The 14,578-nt window shown below is 48.4% G+C and overlaps 1 protein-coding gene and 1 pseudogene across 1 annotated transcript; one reads left to right on the forward strand and one right to left on the reverse strand.

Moving 5' to 3' along the window:
- Positions 1 to 8,068: 8,068 nt before the first annotated feature.
- On the forward strand, positions 8,069 to 11,610 carry LOC119095003 (18S rRNA aminocarboxypropyltransferase-like; annotated as a pseudogene).
- Positions 11,611 to 12,010: 400 nt separating this feature from the next.
- Positions 12,011 to 14,505, reverse strand: LOC119095570 (NADH dehydrogenase [ubiquinone] 1 alpha subcomplex subunit 6). The gene is made up of 3 exons (XM_037218420.1): positions 14,267 to 14,505; positions 13,880 to 13,995; positions 12,011 to 12,187 (listed from the first exon to the last, which is right to left on the reverse strand). Exons 1-3 carry the CDS (start codon positions 14,391 to 14,393, stop codon positions 12,059 to 12,061), a joined length of 372 nt encoding a protein of 123 aa, XP_037074315.1. The 5' UTR covers positions 14,394 to 14,505; the 3' UTR covers positions 12,011 to 12,058.
- Positions 14,506 to 14,578: the final 73 nt, after the last annotated feature.

Below are 14,578 nucleotides of genomic sequence, written 5' to 3' on the forward strand. Positions count from 1 at the left end.
CTGTCAACATTCGGTCCCAAGCTGCTCAGACGCGGACCATGTTTATGCTGCTTCAGTTTAAGATATTGATTGTTTGATGAGGTGTGTATTTAGTGCGGTGTTTAAATGCCATACTGTTTGACAAATGTTTCAATGTTAGACTCTACCTTTCATCAACTCAACGCAGCAAAATTTCAACAACATCGGTGGACTTTGGCCAGCCTTAGATGCTGAACATGGCATGAATGCAGCTGTGTCCGGTACTGGGGCTTGTTGTTTAGACTGTTGAGCCATTCGCTGACGGCCGGGGACAAAATTGGATGACTTCTGTTCAAACAGCATTGATCAAAATCCCTTAATTTTGCAACATCTGTCCACAAAGACCATAATACAACGTGATCCCACACAATTGAATGTCTTGACACATCTGTCTAACGCATTGCGTAAATCACAAGAACTACACCGGACTGCCCAGCTATATAAAGTGGATCCCTTTCCTTTTCGGTCTTAACTCTCAAACATTTTTTGTGTTTTAAATGCTCATGCTCACCAGTCATGGATTCTTCTAAAATGTAGGTCGTCAAACGAAAAATAGCAAGAGCGACTTATAGGTAACCGGACAAATAACCAAAACGCATTTAGCCGAATGTCTTTTTGCAGGATGGATGCAGCAGAAGGTTTTTTTGGCGACGAGTCTCTTTATAACCTGCCAAAAAGGCGTAATGCAACAGTGTGGAAGCAACATTGGACAGCTATCTGCCGACATTGCCTTCTTCCCCGAGTGTCAAATTGGACAAATTTGTAATGGGTCAAAATGCATAGTAATCAATTGCAAGTCGCAGGCATGTTCTAAATATGAATGCCATTTCTAGAAATTCTGTTTAGTTCAATGCTTATTGTCGAAGCATTCTTTATTTCTTTAGAAACGTACTCAACTTTCAGACGAAAAGCTGCAATAATCGAAAGCCAATTGTGCATAGCCTTAACAAATTTGTGCATCTTTATTTACAGTCGAATGCTCATTTTCCGAAACGCTGTCTAGGCAAATATTTATTAGCTAATTGTTCCTCATCCCTATGCTAATTAAATCTACTGGGCTGAATACTAACTAGAATTATAAAAAAGAAAATGGTGCGATTCTATGATGCAATTATGATAAAACGATAGCTGAATGCCAACTGAACACCAATGAGCTGAAATGTTTTCTTTATTCACTTGCGCATCATCATGCCGGAAATGCTCTACAGTTTAAATTGCCTATCAAATGGACGTTTTTTTAGTCTCCAGTGCTTTTACGCCGGTATGTTGTTGATGGATTGTGTACAGAGGCCCCGCAACTCTCGCCATGTGACCGTTTTTTCCGCCATCGTCCTACGAGCGGAGGCCTCAAACATCCCCGTGACTGTCCCAAAACTAAGCAAACCAGAGCCATGGAAAGAGCGGCAGTGAAAATCTCTGATCGAAATGTCTCGGAGAGATGCGACAAAACAATGGCGAATGCGATCATCAGGGTCGATCCTCTTGTTGCCGCAAGATCTAAGTACACTTTGGCAATACGGAAAACGGTGCTGAATAAGCCCTTTACAAAGTGTGTCGGATGGGGTCCGTGAACAGTATTGATCAAAATCCCTTAATTTTGCAACATTCTGTCCACAAAGACCATAATACAACGTGAATCCCACCGACAGATGTGGCTAGTTATGTGTCATGCCAGGTCAGATGTGTGATGGCTGTTGTTCCATTGACCCGTCACGAATATCAAGAACAAAACATGCTTAACCAAACAGAGGAATTCAATGTCATTAGCAATGTTGGTTCCGCATCACCAAACATGCAACTAACTGGTAACGTTGTTCGCAAGCCGTAATGCTGCAACTGCTGAAACTCTTGCTCGTAATGCTGCAACTGCTGAACCCGTTCAGAGAATCAACTGGTCAACCAACTAAATTGCATTAGTAAAACGTTCTGGTCAGCAGCTGACGGTCATTACGTCCCATCTGGGGTCCCCAGTGGCTTTTAGTCTAGTGATAGACCCAAGGACCGTAAGGAAACCCTCAGAAGGATGCATCCCAACCGGTCCCCTCCTCGATGCGGCTGGCCCTCTAACTGAGACATCCAGCAACGGATCGCCGCAGGGCCCCTCTATGATGCAAACAGGCTATTTACTGGCACAGGAAGTCCAATTAATTGGTATCGAGACACTAATTCGCCTTGCCGGTCCCCTGGTTGGAATCGTACAGATGATCTCTCGTCCGGTTCTGGTATCCTTTGCTGGCACAGGCTTCTCCACTGTCTCATTGTACATGATAACCCCCTCTTAACATTTCTCTTGAATCCTTTCATTGTCAGGAGGGTTCAGACCGGCACAATAGCCCTTAGACATACTGGGTCACATCAGCGTTCCTTTTCAACAAATGTGCTCCTGGCCGACCTGGGGCTTATTGCCGGCACGTGGTCTCCTGCTAGGGACTGCGGTCACTGACCAGCAATGTGGATCCTTCATTGTCGCAGGTGTCCCGACGAATGTAGGGTGCCTCCTAACTGACATTTGGAGATCTTGGCCTTGTCCCTGCTCTGAAAATACCCCTAGGCCCCAGAATAGCACGGAATGGACTGTTCCATATGGCTGTTCTCAGTCGATTGCTTCTAATAGAGACACGGTCGCACGGGTCTCCGATCAGTGCTAGAGCTACTCTTACATTTTAGGGTCCGGCCTTCGGGCTGTGATTCCTCTATACGATCTCTGGTCTTGCCCCTCGAACCCTTTAATCGGGCTCTCGATCTTCGGCCCCAAGGGATCAAAAAAGAGCTTTTAGAACCGATGGGATCCATGGAGCCTAAGAGGGAGGTGGGGGGGGGGGGGGGGCTTGCTCAGTTCGGTTCCCGGTGAAAATAAAGCTTTAGGGGCTATTTTAAGCGCTTGGAATCTTGCATCGCTTTTAAAACACATGTTTGGGCCGATTATGGTGTTCCAATTTATATTCGGGGCTCATAAAAATACACGTTATGATGCCCCTACATGAAGGCTATTGCTGCCTATTCACCGTAGGAGCTGAGCTAGGATTTCAACAATGCAAGGCAGGGGAATTGTGGTGCCCTTGTATTTCGGTGCCCCCTGAAAGAGAAGTTTTGGACCACCTTCAACTGTTCTTTCAATCGCCCACTCGCATTTGATGTCTCAAGGAAATTAATGCAATGGTTGTTCGAAAGAAAGGTGTCGCTTGGCCGAATGGGCCGATGCAGCATTTCGTCAATGGAGGGGCACGGGCATTGTGATGACCGGTCGTAAAGCCCCAATGACAACGGGGGGTGTTGGTGCCTGTTTCCCTGGACAGGATGCCCCTTACCTGAACGGTCTGATTCAGAATTTTTCCGTAGTGAGAGTCACACCGATTGCAATGCCAATGGACTTTGGCGCCCTTTTAAAAACTATGGTTTTGGGCTTTGTAAATGGCCCGCTTTCATTTATCACCGTTTGGCAATCAAGATGATGCCGCCCACCAATGACGGTTTTTGTGCCTCCTTACCTTGCCTGGTATTTTATCAGGGCGGAAAGCTCAACATAGTTTTGCCCCTGGAATTAATGGCTCTTTCAGAATAAAGAGCTAGGGCCCTTTCTAGTACTTTGTGGAACTGCGTGCTTCTTGAAAATAAAGGCTATGTTGCCCCGAAATGAAGGCTTTGGTGCTCCCTCACCTCATGGGCCGACGCGGGCTTTCGTCAAGGGCACGGCCACGAACGTCATGGTGTCCCCTGCAGTTCGGTGTCTCACAAAATATAGGTTATGTGGTTCCGAAATGAAGGTATTGTTGCCCCTTTACGATGAGAATTGGTTGTCTCTTCAAGGGATCCAAACCTCATTGAACCAAAGGGGGAGAGGAATGACCCCATGGGGTCATGGCCATAGCCATGACCCCATGGGTCATTATATTTATACAATACCCCCAAAGTTGATATTGTAGTACGTGTGTTAACAAGCCCCCGCATTACTGCATTATGGATAGCGATGCTGCGGCGTTATCATGGGATTAAGTCATATGGCAGCAACGCTATGGCGGTGTGTGAAAACGCTGTTCTTTGCTGGTTGGTTTAAGCATGAATATTTCCGCAAGCCGAATTTTTTCGACCCTGGCACATTCAATGAAGCAGTTCCAGCTGGGAAGTGGCGTTGGTTTGCCACCAGAGCCACAACATTATTGCTGAAATGCGCTACCAGCCTGCCCCTGAGAGACAGATGGGCTACCCATTCACCAGTGATTTATCCCAAAGAACTTTAGCCGGTATTGCTTAGAAACAGTGTGTAAAGGGTAACAACATGCAACAACAGCAGCAACATTGGATAGAAATGAGGTACGGCGGGCTAGACGAGCTCGCAGCATTCTGTTCACCTCAACTTGTTTGCATATTGGAATGAAACGTGATGCATGATACCCATTCGCTTAAATTTGTTTGCGTGTACACGTATGTTCGGCCATTCTAATTCTTAGATAAGCACTGTATCGTGGTAAAGGCGGACAATCGTTCTTTGCTTAATTCCCTGAATGTTGGTGTCTTGTAAAAACTATGGCTTGCTGTTTAAAAAAAAACCCTGAAAAATCGAGTAGGATCATCGACAGGGAATTTTAAATTCACTTCTGCTCCTGTTTAGATAACGGCATCTTGCCGAAATATCGACCCAACTATATCTCTATTCTCCTGGCGTTTTCTCCCATGAACAAGGCTAATACTACTGTTGTCTCATTTATGTGAGCAATGTTCTTCGCTAATGCACTGAACAACTTACGTAATTTATTTCGTGCTCGTTCTTACATGGATCTTATGTATACATACATCAGTTTTTGTTATATCGGTCATGCGCAAATAATACCGGTTATGCGGACCTGGGCCCGCAGGGCTGGGATTCCTAATACGATCTCCACCGAGCCCCTCGGGCCCTTCGGAGGCACGAATCGGGTCTTTGATCGTCTGTCCCCAGGGCCCTTGGGCGGGAGGGGGCGGGGCACGGGCCCCTGTACATCTCCTGTGTGCGCTGCTGGATGGTACCTGAGCGGTGAATGAGACCGCTGAGCGACCAGGGCATCCTAGCCAGTTTTCAAGTTCCCTTAGTGTCCATAGTTTAAAAGGTTGCACCCATGGCGACCAGGAAGTCCCAACTGAGCGGCCAGTGGGGGCTCCACGAGTTCACCAGGGGGCTTCCTGGAGTGCTAGACACTGCTACGGTATTGTCAGAATTTGTGTTTGGCGATATTTTTGCTCTTCTCATTCAGTGTGGCAATTTTTTGGACTTCACGCTTCCGAAAAGAACATTTCCCAGGAGTTCCTGGACCCTCCACCCTTCTCCCCCCCCCCCCATCCCACCCCCTTCAACAGCCAGACCCCAATAGAGTTTTCCGCAGAGATTTGAGGCCCCATGCATTCCCCAATTGGGGCTGAAGGACCTTTCCGTCCCCTTTCAGATTTCCAGTCGGTTACTATTAATGCAGATGACACATTGGTCCCCTCTTTGACGCAGAAGGCCTTCTGACTGGAATGATTGACCCTGGATCAACGTGGGGCCACTCACCGACCCAAAGAGGTCCCAAGCGTAGCGGGTTTAATGAATAGCAGGGGTTCCAGTTTGACACATTTGGGCCCTACAGAAAACGGGCAGAGGGACCCTGTCCGGTGCTGGTTCCTGACTGACACGAGGCTCTTCCATTAAGACGCCTGTCAAGGAGGAGGGGGGAGGGGGGGGGGAGCTCCGGTCCAGCACGAGCGAAAACCCGTGATGTACGACATGTCCGGATGTCCGGTACGCCGGAATGTGTACCGCAGCGAACCGAGTGAAACCGAGTCAGAGGCCTCGGACCCTGACGCGAAGATGGCGGCGTGCCCGACTGAGCTGGCAGCGTTTCGACCCGCGGACGGGCAGCCGCACGCACAGGCCCCGCGCGCGTGTGGCGGGGTTACATTCTCGCCCGCCGGCCCGCCGATGGCGTAGCTGCCGGCCGGACCGTCGAGCTGGGCAGCCTCTGGGCTGGTGTGTGTGTCCAAGCTCCGTGTCCTGCCGATTGCACATTTTTATTCCCACGTATATACGGTGATTGGAGCGGAAGCATTGTTTGCAAATTGGGCGGCGGCAGTTTGTCGAGACGGGCTGTAATACCGATTGGGGCTTTACGTCTCACCGGCTGCTACGGCTATTTCGAGGCGGAACGCCTCTATTACGTATTTATCAGGTATTAGGCACGTGGGATGCCATAGTGATGTGGCCAGGACTCCATCCCAGGATACAAAAGTCCGAAGATGAGAGCCCTAACCACAAACCACCATGCCACCACCGCCCCTCTGCGGCGCAAACTGCACCCGTCTCGATAAACTCCAGACTAGTGTTGCTGGACCCCAAATTATATACTTTAGAGGTTCTGAAACGTAAAAGGGAAAAGCACGTCAATATTGATGAAGTGGATGGCGATACAAGCTCACGATTTTCCCAATTCATTCAGCTTATAGATCGCAAATCAGCTCAGTGACATACACTCGGCTCCGCTGTTCATATGGTGAATCAACAGTGCCTTTAAGCGCGGCACGTGCGTAGTGTCTTGTGTAACGTTTGGAAGGCGGTAAATACATTCGTAGTCAATATTTGCTCTTTTACTTCCTTTTTACTTTCAACCAGGAGTGCAATTCCCTATTCAGTTGCATGGGTTTCATATTCCGCCGTACCTTGAGTTGCAGCCTGCAGATTTGTGGAAAAGTTAGCCAAATTCGGGGATAAACCAATTTGTTGGCGTTTATTACGATACTCTGCGTTGTAATTTCATCGCACAGCCAACCGACTTATGTTGGTAAACCACGCCCGTTTAAAACGTACCTGATTGAAGAGACCAATCGTTTGTAGGCTGAGCCATCGAACGTGTCTCACCAGAGAGTAGTATCCGGATTCAGCTGATGGGGCAGTCCCCACCCTCTCTCTTTAAGAGTAAAGACATGTGGAATTCTAAATAAGTCTCGTTTGCAGGAGCGTGTGAAAGAATTTGCAATTGGGGGAGGGAGGGGAATCAGCCAAATAAGGTCATTAACAATATAGGTTAGCAGACCAGGACCTGAAGATCTATATGCGCGCCTACCTGGAGCAGATATCAAATCAGTCCGCCTTACACATCAGTCATCAATTCCTTCAAAAAATGAGAAACATCACCGACACATACCTTAAATTACGGAACAAAATACCGCGGATAAGTCTATCCACAGCCTACAACACCAAACAGCGGGCACCCCGGCAAGTGCTTTCCACGATTACGGTGCAGCGACTGCCGTGTAACCGGCTATTTCCGATGCCACGAGCCAGAGATCAAAGTTTTGAATTATTTAATGCGCCTGATGCCAGGGGCGTCCTGACGCGGCAAAGTTGATGAGCTCAAACAAAACGTTGTCCACATCCATGCATAGCGGTTTAACTGGGAAGTACTGTACCGCATGACGTCACTCGTCGGCTGAGACGGGCAAAATCGGCTCCGGTAACCCTCTATCGCGCAGTATCCGAACGATTAGATGTAGGATTGCGAGGAAGGGGGACAATATCCCAACCTGTGGGTCTCACGCACGATGGAATTTACAAACACTGGACTTAATGAGCGCTGGACTTTATGATTCTCCTCTGTCGAGCGGTTTTGACGATGTCTGGACGTTATGAACGCTGGATGCTGCAATTCTGGACTTTTTGACCACTGGACTTTATGAACTCTGGACCTATTAATACGCATCCGCAAAAATTGGCGCGACCACTCGACAACGTTTGCAAATAGACCAGCCGACGCATTCATCACCTCGCTTGCCACCGTTCGTCAAATCACGGTTCGATTATGCATACTCTTTTAATTACCCATTCGGTGATATTTCATCCGCTGAGTTGCCGTTACCAAATCCACGTTTCGACAAATGTTGTTGCGCTAGAAAACATTCGGGTCAACGCTATCTATGTTTTGTAGAAATATTGTATGACGTCACAGGCCATAATCAGCTGAATCTATAAGCAGCTCAGCCCTTTTGGCGCAACAGCGCGCCGTGATCGCAACCCACACTTTACACATGTTTACTCTCTCATTCTCCGCCGTTCCGCGTAAGGTCCCTTGATTGTGCGCTGTGTACATATATAGCCTTGGTTCTGCGCAATTTTTTCAGAGGACCCCGGATTTATTCCGAACTCGAAAGGCGGCATATCAGGTGTTGTTGACCTGTAACGTGAAGAAACGGAAGTGTGAATTTAGCTGGTTCCTAATGCCTATCAGCTAATTACAATTGCTCCCAGTATTTATAAATTATAGCAGTGAAAATACAAATATAGATTGTTGTTGACATGCATAGAGGTGTAGGCATCATACCCATTATTGCCTTGTTCTTGATGTTGAGCAATGAATATCTTTGGATGAGATGCAGATTACAATAAGTCAGTCTGCAAAAAAGGCCAACATCTTTCATGGTTATCTGTTGCAAATTAGAGATCTCTGACTCATATGGACATAAGAATATTGTATTTTTATTACATTTTATGCTGAAAACCATGCTGGTATTTTCATGTGAAATGGATATTGAATAAACACCAGGGAAATCATATGGTAGCATTTCTCTCCAAACATCTTATGCAAGTTAACAATACTGCATTCATATTTTTAAACTCAAGCATGCTTCAAAGAACCATTAAAATACATTTTTACCTTCGCCCCCTTTTCATGAAGCAGATGCAGGAATGATTTTCCAAAAATTTGGGGTAGTTGTTGGCTATTGAAAGGCTAAGTATTACTAGGAATCCGTATTTTGGTATATGCTTTTAGCCCAAAGAACTAGGGCTTGTGGTAAAGTCCTTGCTAGCTTTGACACATTTTTCACAAGCCTTCACACAATAAACATTGCAAAGCAACATGCTTATGGCACGGACGATGCATCCCAAAACTTTGACCAGTTTTCATTTTGCTAATCACCTTTGACGTTATGACAATAGCAACTCCCAGTTACTGTGATAGGGTTTGGGTGGGGAGAAGGCACAACCCAAGTGATTTCTTGGAGAACTTGACCTCTTATGTTTTTGACCACATATAACAGCATAATAGCAAATTGTTCCCTGAAACACATATATGTCATGTTTTGGTGTTTTGTCACATAGTTTTGGCCTATTTGCACCACACTAGAGTATGTTTAAACTGGATGAACAATGCACAAGACAGTGCATGTGTGAGTCATGTCCAATTCAATGTTTGTACTGACATTTGCAGGTGATAACAAAAGGCTTCGAATGATATTGAAACAACTCGTAACATCATTTGCAACATACATGTTTGTCTAGTCTGCTGTTATTTTCCCCCAAAAAACATGTATTGCCTTCCATATGGTATTTATAAGTGTTATTGTCAGGTTATCATTATCTACCTTTCAGTCCTTTTCTTCTGTATACAGAAAGCAAAGCACGCAGACTGACATGGGAAAACCGCGCCGTGGTGGGGGCAAATCCTCAAGCGCCGGCAGCAAACACGGCCGTAAAACAGCCCACGACGCCAAGCACGATCTTGCGGGCCGTTCCGACAGCACCGCCCCCTCTGATGAAGCCGCGAAGCTCACCCTCACCGATTCGTCGTCCGATGGCAGCAGCAGCGATTCGGAGGCAGACCGTGTGGACGTGGCGCCATTTCCCGTTGCCATGTGGGACCTCGGCCACTGTAACCCGAAGGCATGCTCGGGCCGTAGACTGGTGCGCCATAGCCTGGTGCGCCTGCTCCGCGTGGGCCAGCGATTCGGCGGTGTGGTGCTGACGCCCGTCGGCAAGAAGTGCGTTTCGCCGGCCGACCGCACCGCCGTCGCCGACTTCGGCGTGGCCGTGGTGGACTGCTCGTGGGCGCGCCTGGCGGAGGTGCCGTTTGGGCCGCCTGCGCGCTGGGCACCCGCGATTGCTGCCGTTCCTCGTGGCCGCAAACCCCGTTAATTACGGCCGGCCGTGTAAGCTGTCCTGCGTCGAGGCGCTGGCCGCCACCATGTTCATCACAGGGTTCGAGCGCGAGGCGCGCCTCTATCTCAGCAAGTTGAAGTGGGGCCGCCAGTTCGAGGCGCTTAACGATGAACTGTTACGGGCGTACGCCGCATGCGCAGATGGCGCTGCCGTCGTGGCCGCGCAGCAGGCGTACCTGGCGAAGGCGCGGAGGAGAAGGCGGCGGGCGGCAGCGGAAGATGATCTACCGCGCTACACGTCCTCCGAGGGCGAGGACGAGGAGGAAGAAGAGGCTGCGGAAAGAGGGGAGGAAGAAGAGGCTGCGGAAAGAGTAGAGGAAGAAGCTGCTTGCGAGCGTCGTGAGTCCGGAGTAACGGCAGAGGTGCAAGTGGTTAACGGTGCTAAGGCTGAGGCTGGGGCTGGCGCCGGCGTCGGCCAGGTGAGCAGGGATGCGTCCAAGGACACGGCCGACGTCGGCCAAGACTCGGCTATGGCTGAGCGGACTACGGACGACCGTGACGCTACAGATGCCAGCGCGGCGCGCTGACGACTGCAGGCTGCAGGTGATGTTCGACATAAAGCTGTGGTGAAAGGCATTGTTATGGCGGCGTCCGGCGGTGCCCCCGGGCCTCGTGATGTTTTTTCAACCGATAACAGTATGGTGTCATGTGTGACGAAGGCAGCCCTGCGTTAGAGCAATGCCACGGACGGTGAATAAAGTGAAAGTCGCCAACACCAGCTATCTCTTTGCTGTAGTGCTCCAGCGAGAAGCCAACAAGACTGCGCTGCACTTGAATGCCTGAAGGATATCGTTCAAATATAGGCGTGCATCTATGCACAAACGCGCAGAAGGTTGGACGCTGCCGCCCGCTCGCGCGAGCGCTCCAAGAAGGCTTCGATGATCTCGCGTCCGAACGTGTGACTTGTTCCCCCGATCAGGCCGCGACACTTTGGGTACGCGATGCGGGGCCGACCGAAGCTCAGATTCACTCGGCTCGGTTTACCGACAAGAGCAACTGTTCCGCTGGCACCGTGCCGTATTTCTCGGTTGTCTAGGTAAGTTCCGCCGCGAAGGCACTCCTACGCGTTCGCACGGCTGTGGCTCCCCAAGCCTAACATATCCTCCCCTTCCACAGATCCTCCGTCGCGGCGGTGACGGGTCATTGCAATGCGCTTTTCGAGGCAGCGCTCCCAACGGGCGTCGACTCTCACCGACTTGACGGCCACCGTCGGCTTCGACCGCCCAGCACCCAGCTGTGGCGGATCCGGCGCCCTGAGCCAACGTTGACCAACCCAACACCCAGGGCCAATTATCACCAGCCGACTGACCGAGCCGGTACCCGTCGTCACACGCCGGCGCCAGTCAGTCGTCACCAGCCGGCGCCAGCAGACTCAGCAGTCGTCACCAGCCCGCGCCAGCTCTCGTCAGCGCAGCGGCCAGCGCCATGCTGCTGGGCCACGACCAGGCGTTCAGCAGGGTGGTGCTGACGCTGGCGGCCCTGCTGTCGGCCTACGTGCTGTTCTGGCTGCTGGGCCTGCCGTTCGTGGAGGAAGGGCACGCGCTGCGGCTGTGGTTCCCGTCGCCGCTCTGGCTGGTGGTGCCGACAGCGCTGCTGGTGCTGGTGCTGATGTGTGCCGTCGCCTTGACTGTAGTCACCACCGGCTGGGACTGACCGATGGCGGCGCAGGGCGGTGCGGCGGACCGGACGGCACGGATGAAAGACCAGCGGCTTGTTTCGATTGCGTTTGCCAAGTACTGCTACGGTAATCCGGATGGTTTGATGAAATCTGTTCACATGAACGTATGGTTCGCGGTGTTCTTGATTAGAGTGCTGATCGGTTGTGGTGGTGACACAGCAACGCGCTGTGTTGCGCGGCGTACGCACTTTGCTGCTGCGCCCAAGTCATAACTGCCGTTGTATACCTGTTGCGAAATGTGATAAGTTTGATGGCTGCCCATCTTGTTCGCAGGGTTGTATAGACATCCGATCTCGGGTAGCCGATGCCGGCCGTGCGTAAAGTCACGATACCCACCGCTTCCGTGTTCATCAATATATCTTCCATTTCATATGATTCATCTATTTACATACATTCTCTGAGCTTATAACATACCATGACGTTCTAATGACCAGACAAGAACTTGGAGAGGAAGTCCTTAGGCTTGGGATCCTGGGACTCCTTGAAGTAGTAAGACATGAGATGGTGCTTCTGCTTCCAGATGTTCACAGTCTCCTTCAACTCCTGCTGGCCCTGGGGATACAGAGAGAGGTCGCTTGGCATCGAAAAACGAATGGACTTTGATCACGTGGTCCTTGCGCCCATATAGGCACACCGTATGCCAGAGCACTCACGCATTATGGCATAACGCATGAGTCTTGTGGCCAAATTATGACGGGCAAACAATTTGAAAAAAAAACATCCACGGGATACGCACTTAAATGAACCAATACTACTGGTCACGTGACCAGGGGGGCAACAATGCAAGCAACTATCTCGGAAGCATGACCAGCTATTTAAACGATGCCTTGGAGCGTAAATTTGGGCTAGTGAAGGGATCGGTTTCCGTTCAAGCACCACTTCAAGTTATCAACATCTGCGAAACGAATGACGCGAATGAGCGTGAACCCTCCTCAAACGCTTACTAATGTGAGTGTTTCGGGTCAATTCGTAACGGCAATCCTACGCATGACTCAAAATATTTACATGAACTGATCAGTAATTTGTAACCTTCTGCAGCAGCCATCCAGTTTTCCTTCATGCCGCAAAAGAAATGGTTGCCTAATCAGGAGAAGGCATATGCTTAACTGCCTTCTTAAATCATGTTAATCACACCAGTGATGTGGGTGCCCCCGACCATCACGATCCGTCCAACATAGTCCGCAAAAGGCTAAATAGGAGTCTTCTTGTATGTCACTTATGTCTTACTAGTAGTATTACATGACTCATTGTGACAGCTGTGATATGTGACCCACTATAACATCACCATAATTACCAAATTTGATGTACAAAGCAGGATACTTGTAGCCTAACATACAGTTTGCATCCCAAACAGATGGTGAAGGCATGGCTGCATCAGATTCAAGCCCTGAATCATGATGCAACTTGTGTCTGAATCAAAATCTTCTCAAGATCGGAATGTGTTACCTGGAACCGGAACTGGAATCAGCAGTGTGCTGTTTGTCAGGATTGGAATTGACTGCCAGACTTGCATCCAAACAAGTCTGGTTTGGACATGTCTTTCTTGTAGATGTTGTCAAGTACATGCCACTTTTTATCCCATTTTCATTCAATTCTCATTCAGGTATGGGCCATGCAGTTCAATTGTGTCACCACCTATGGCATGCACAAAATTCATGATGAACACATAATTTGCATGCACCAATCTCAAGCTACTGGGAAATTTTGGCCAGGGAACAAAATATTATCAAGGTTCATTACTTACACATCTCAAGTGCAAAATGCTCCAAAATTTGTCACCATTTTTAGTCACAGGACATGTTTTGGTCGGGTATCAATGGGCTTACAGCAAATAGTTCAAAGGAGTCTTTTACTTGCACTATTTTATTTCTACCAATCTAGGGTACATTTTTCTTTTGCCATTAAAGAATAGAGAATGCTGATGTGAAGCATGTTTATTTGAGTGCACAGGGATCTTTAACGCACCATTCCCAAGTCTCAGGAAAAATACCTAGGTGCCTATGCTTCCCTGCTTGCATATATTTAATAAAGAACCTTCATTCTCTCATACTTACAGGCTGTCTAGATTATGAAGACTCTCTTATTGCCCATAACATACTTATACAAAGAGTTACAATAAACATTGGCAAACTTCTATTGTGGTAGCTTGTCAAATGACCTCTATTATAAGGTACAAGGATACCTGAAGAATCCATTAGTATGAGCTTCAGAGGATATTTGTGACAAAAAATAACTGATACCAACCTTCACCACCAGTGCATCAATTACACGGATGTCCTTCACATGGCGGTTCTGTTCAAACTTCTCTCGCAGCTTAGCCCGGCATTGTTCAACAGACTTGGGAATATCATAGTCCATCACTAAAACAGAAAACACAAGTTTGCAGCAGATCATTCAAACCAAACACAATTAATTTCTCACAAAATCTGCACACCTTCTAAAGCATTTTAACAACAACAACAGTTAAATGATTCAATGTAATGTCACAACCAAACAATGATGTGGTAATGATCAACTGCCAATGATCTGCCAACATGCAGCAGCAAAGTTGTTGTATAAGCATAATCGGTTCATGAAGAATACACAAGTGTGATTTGGTACCATCATCTGTCATTAATTATCCATCTTTACCTATGTATGGCATTTGTCTATACCATGCTTTGTACAGCCCGAACACTCTTGACTTCGCTTCTTCCCTGTTGTGCGATATTAATGGCTTGACGTGACGAACTGAACTTTGGACAGCTCTGCTAGCCATTATTTATCTCTAAACGAACAAGAAGCACTATATTTGAATGCGACTTCAATTTCTGCACGCTGCCCACCGTGCTCCAAACGGCCCTAAACACCCCACAGTGATAGCTCGTAGACAGCTTGTAAAAAAATCTTCTCAGGGATTGGTGCGCCATGAAGGCCTCAGACAATTGATGCAATTTTATGTAT

Source organism: Pollicipes pollicipes, unplaced genomic scaffold (assembly GCF_011947565.3).
Source record: "Pollicipes pollicipes isolate AB1234 unplaced genomic scaffold, Ppol_2.1 Scaffold_4219;HRSCAF=4965_pilon_pilon_pilon, whole genome shotgun sequence".
Taxonomy (NCBI): Eukaryota; Metazoa; Arthropoda; class Thecostraca; order Pollicipedomorpha; family Pollicipedidae; genus Pollicipes; species Pollicipes pollicipes.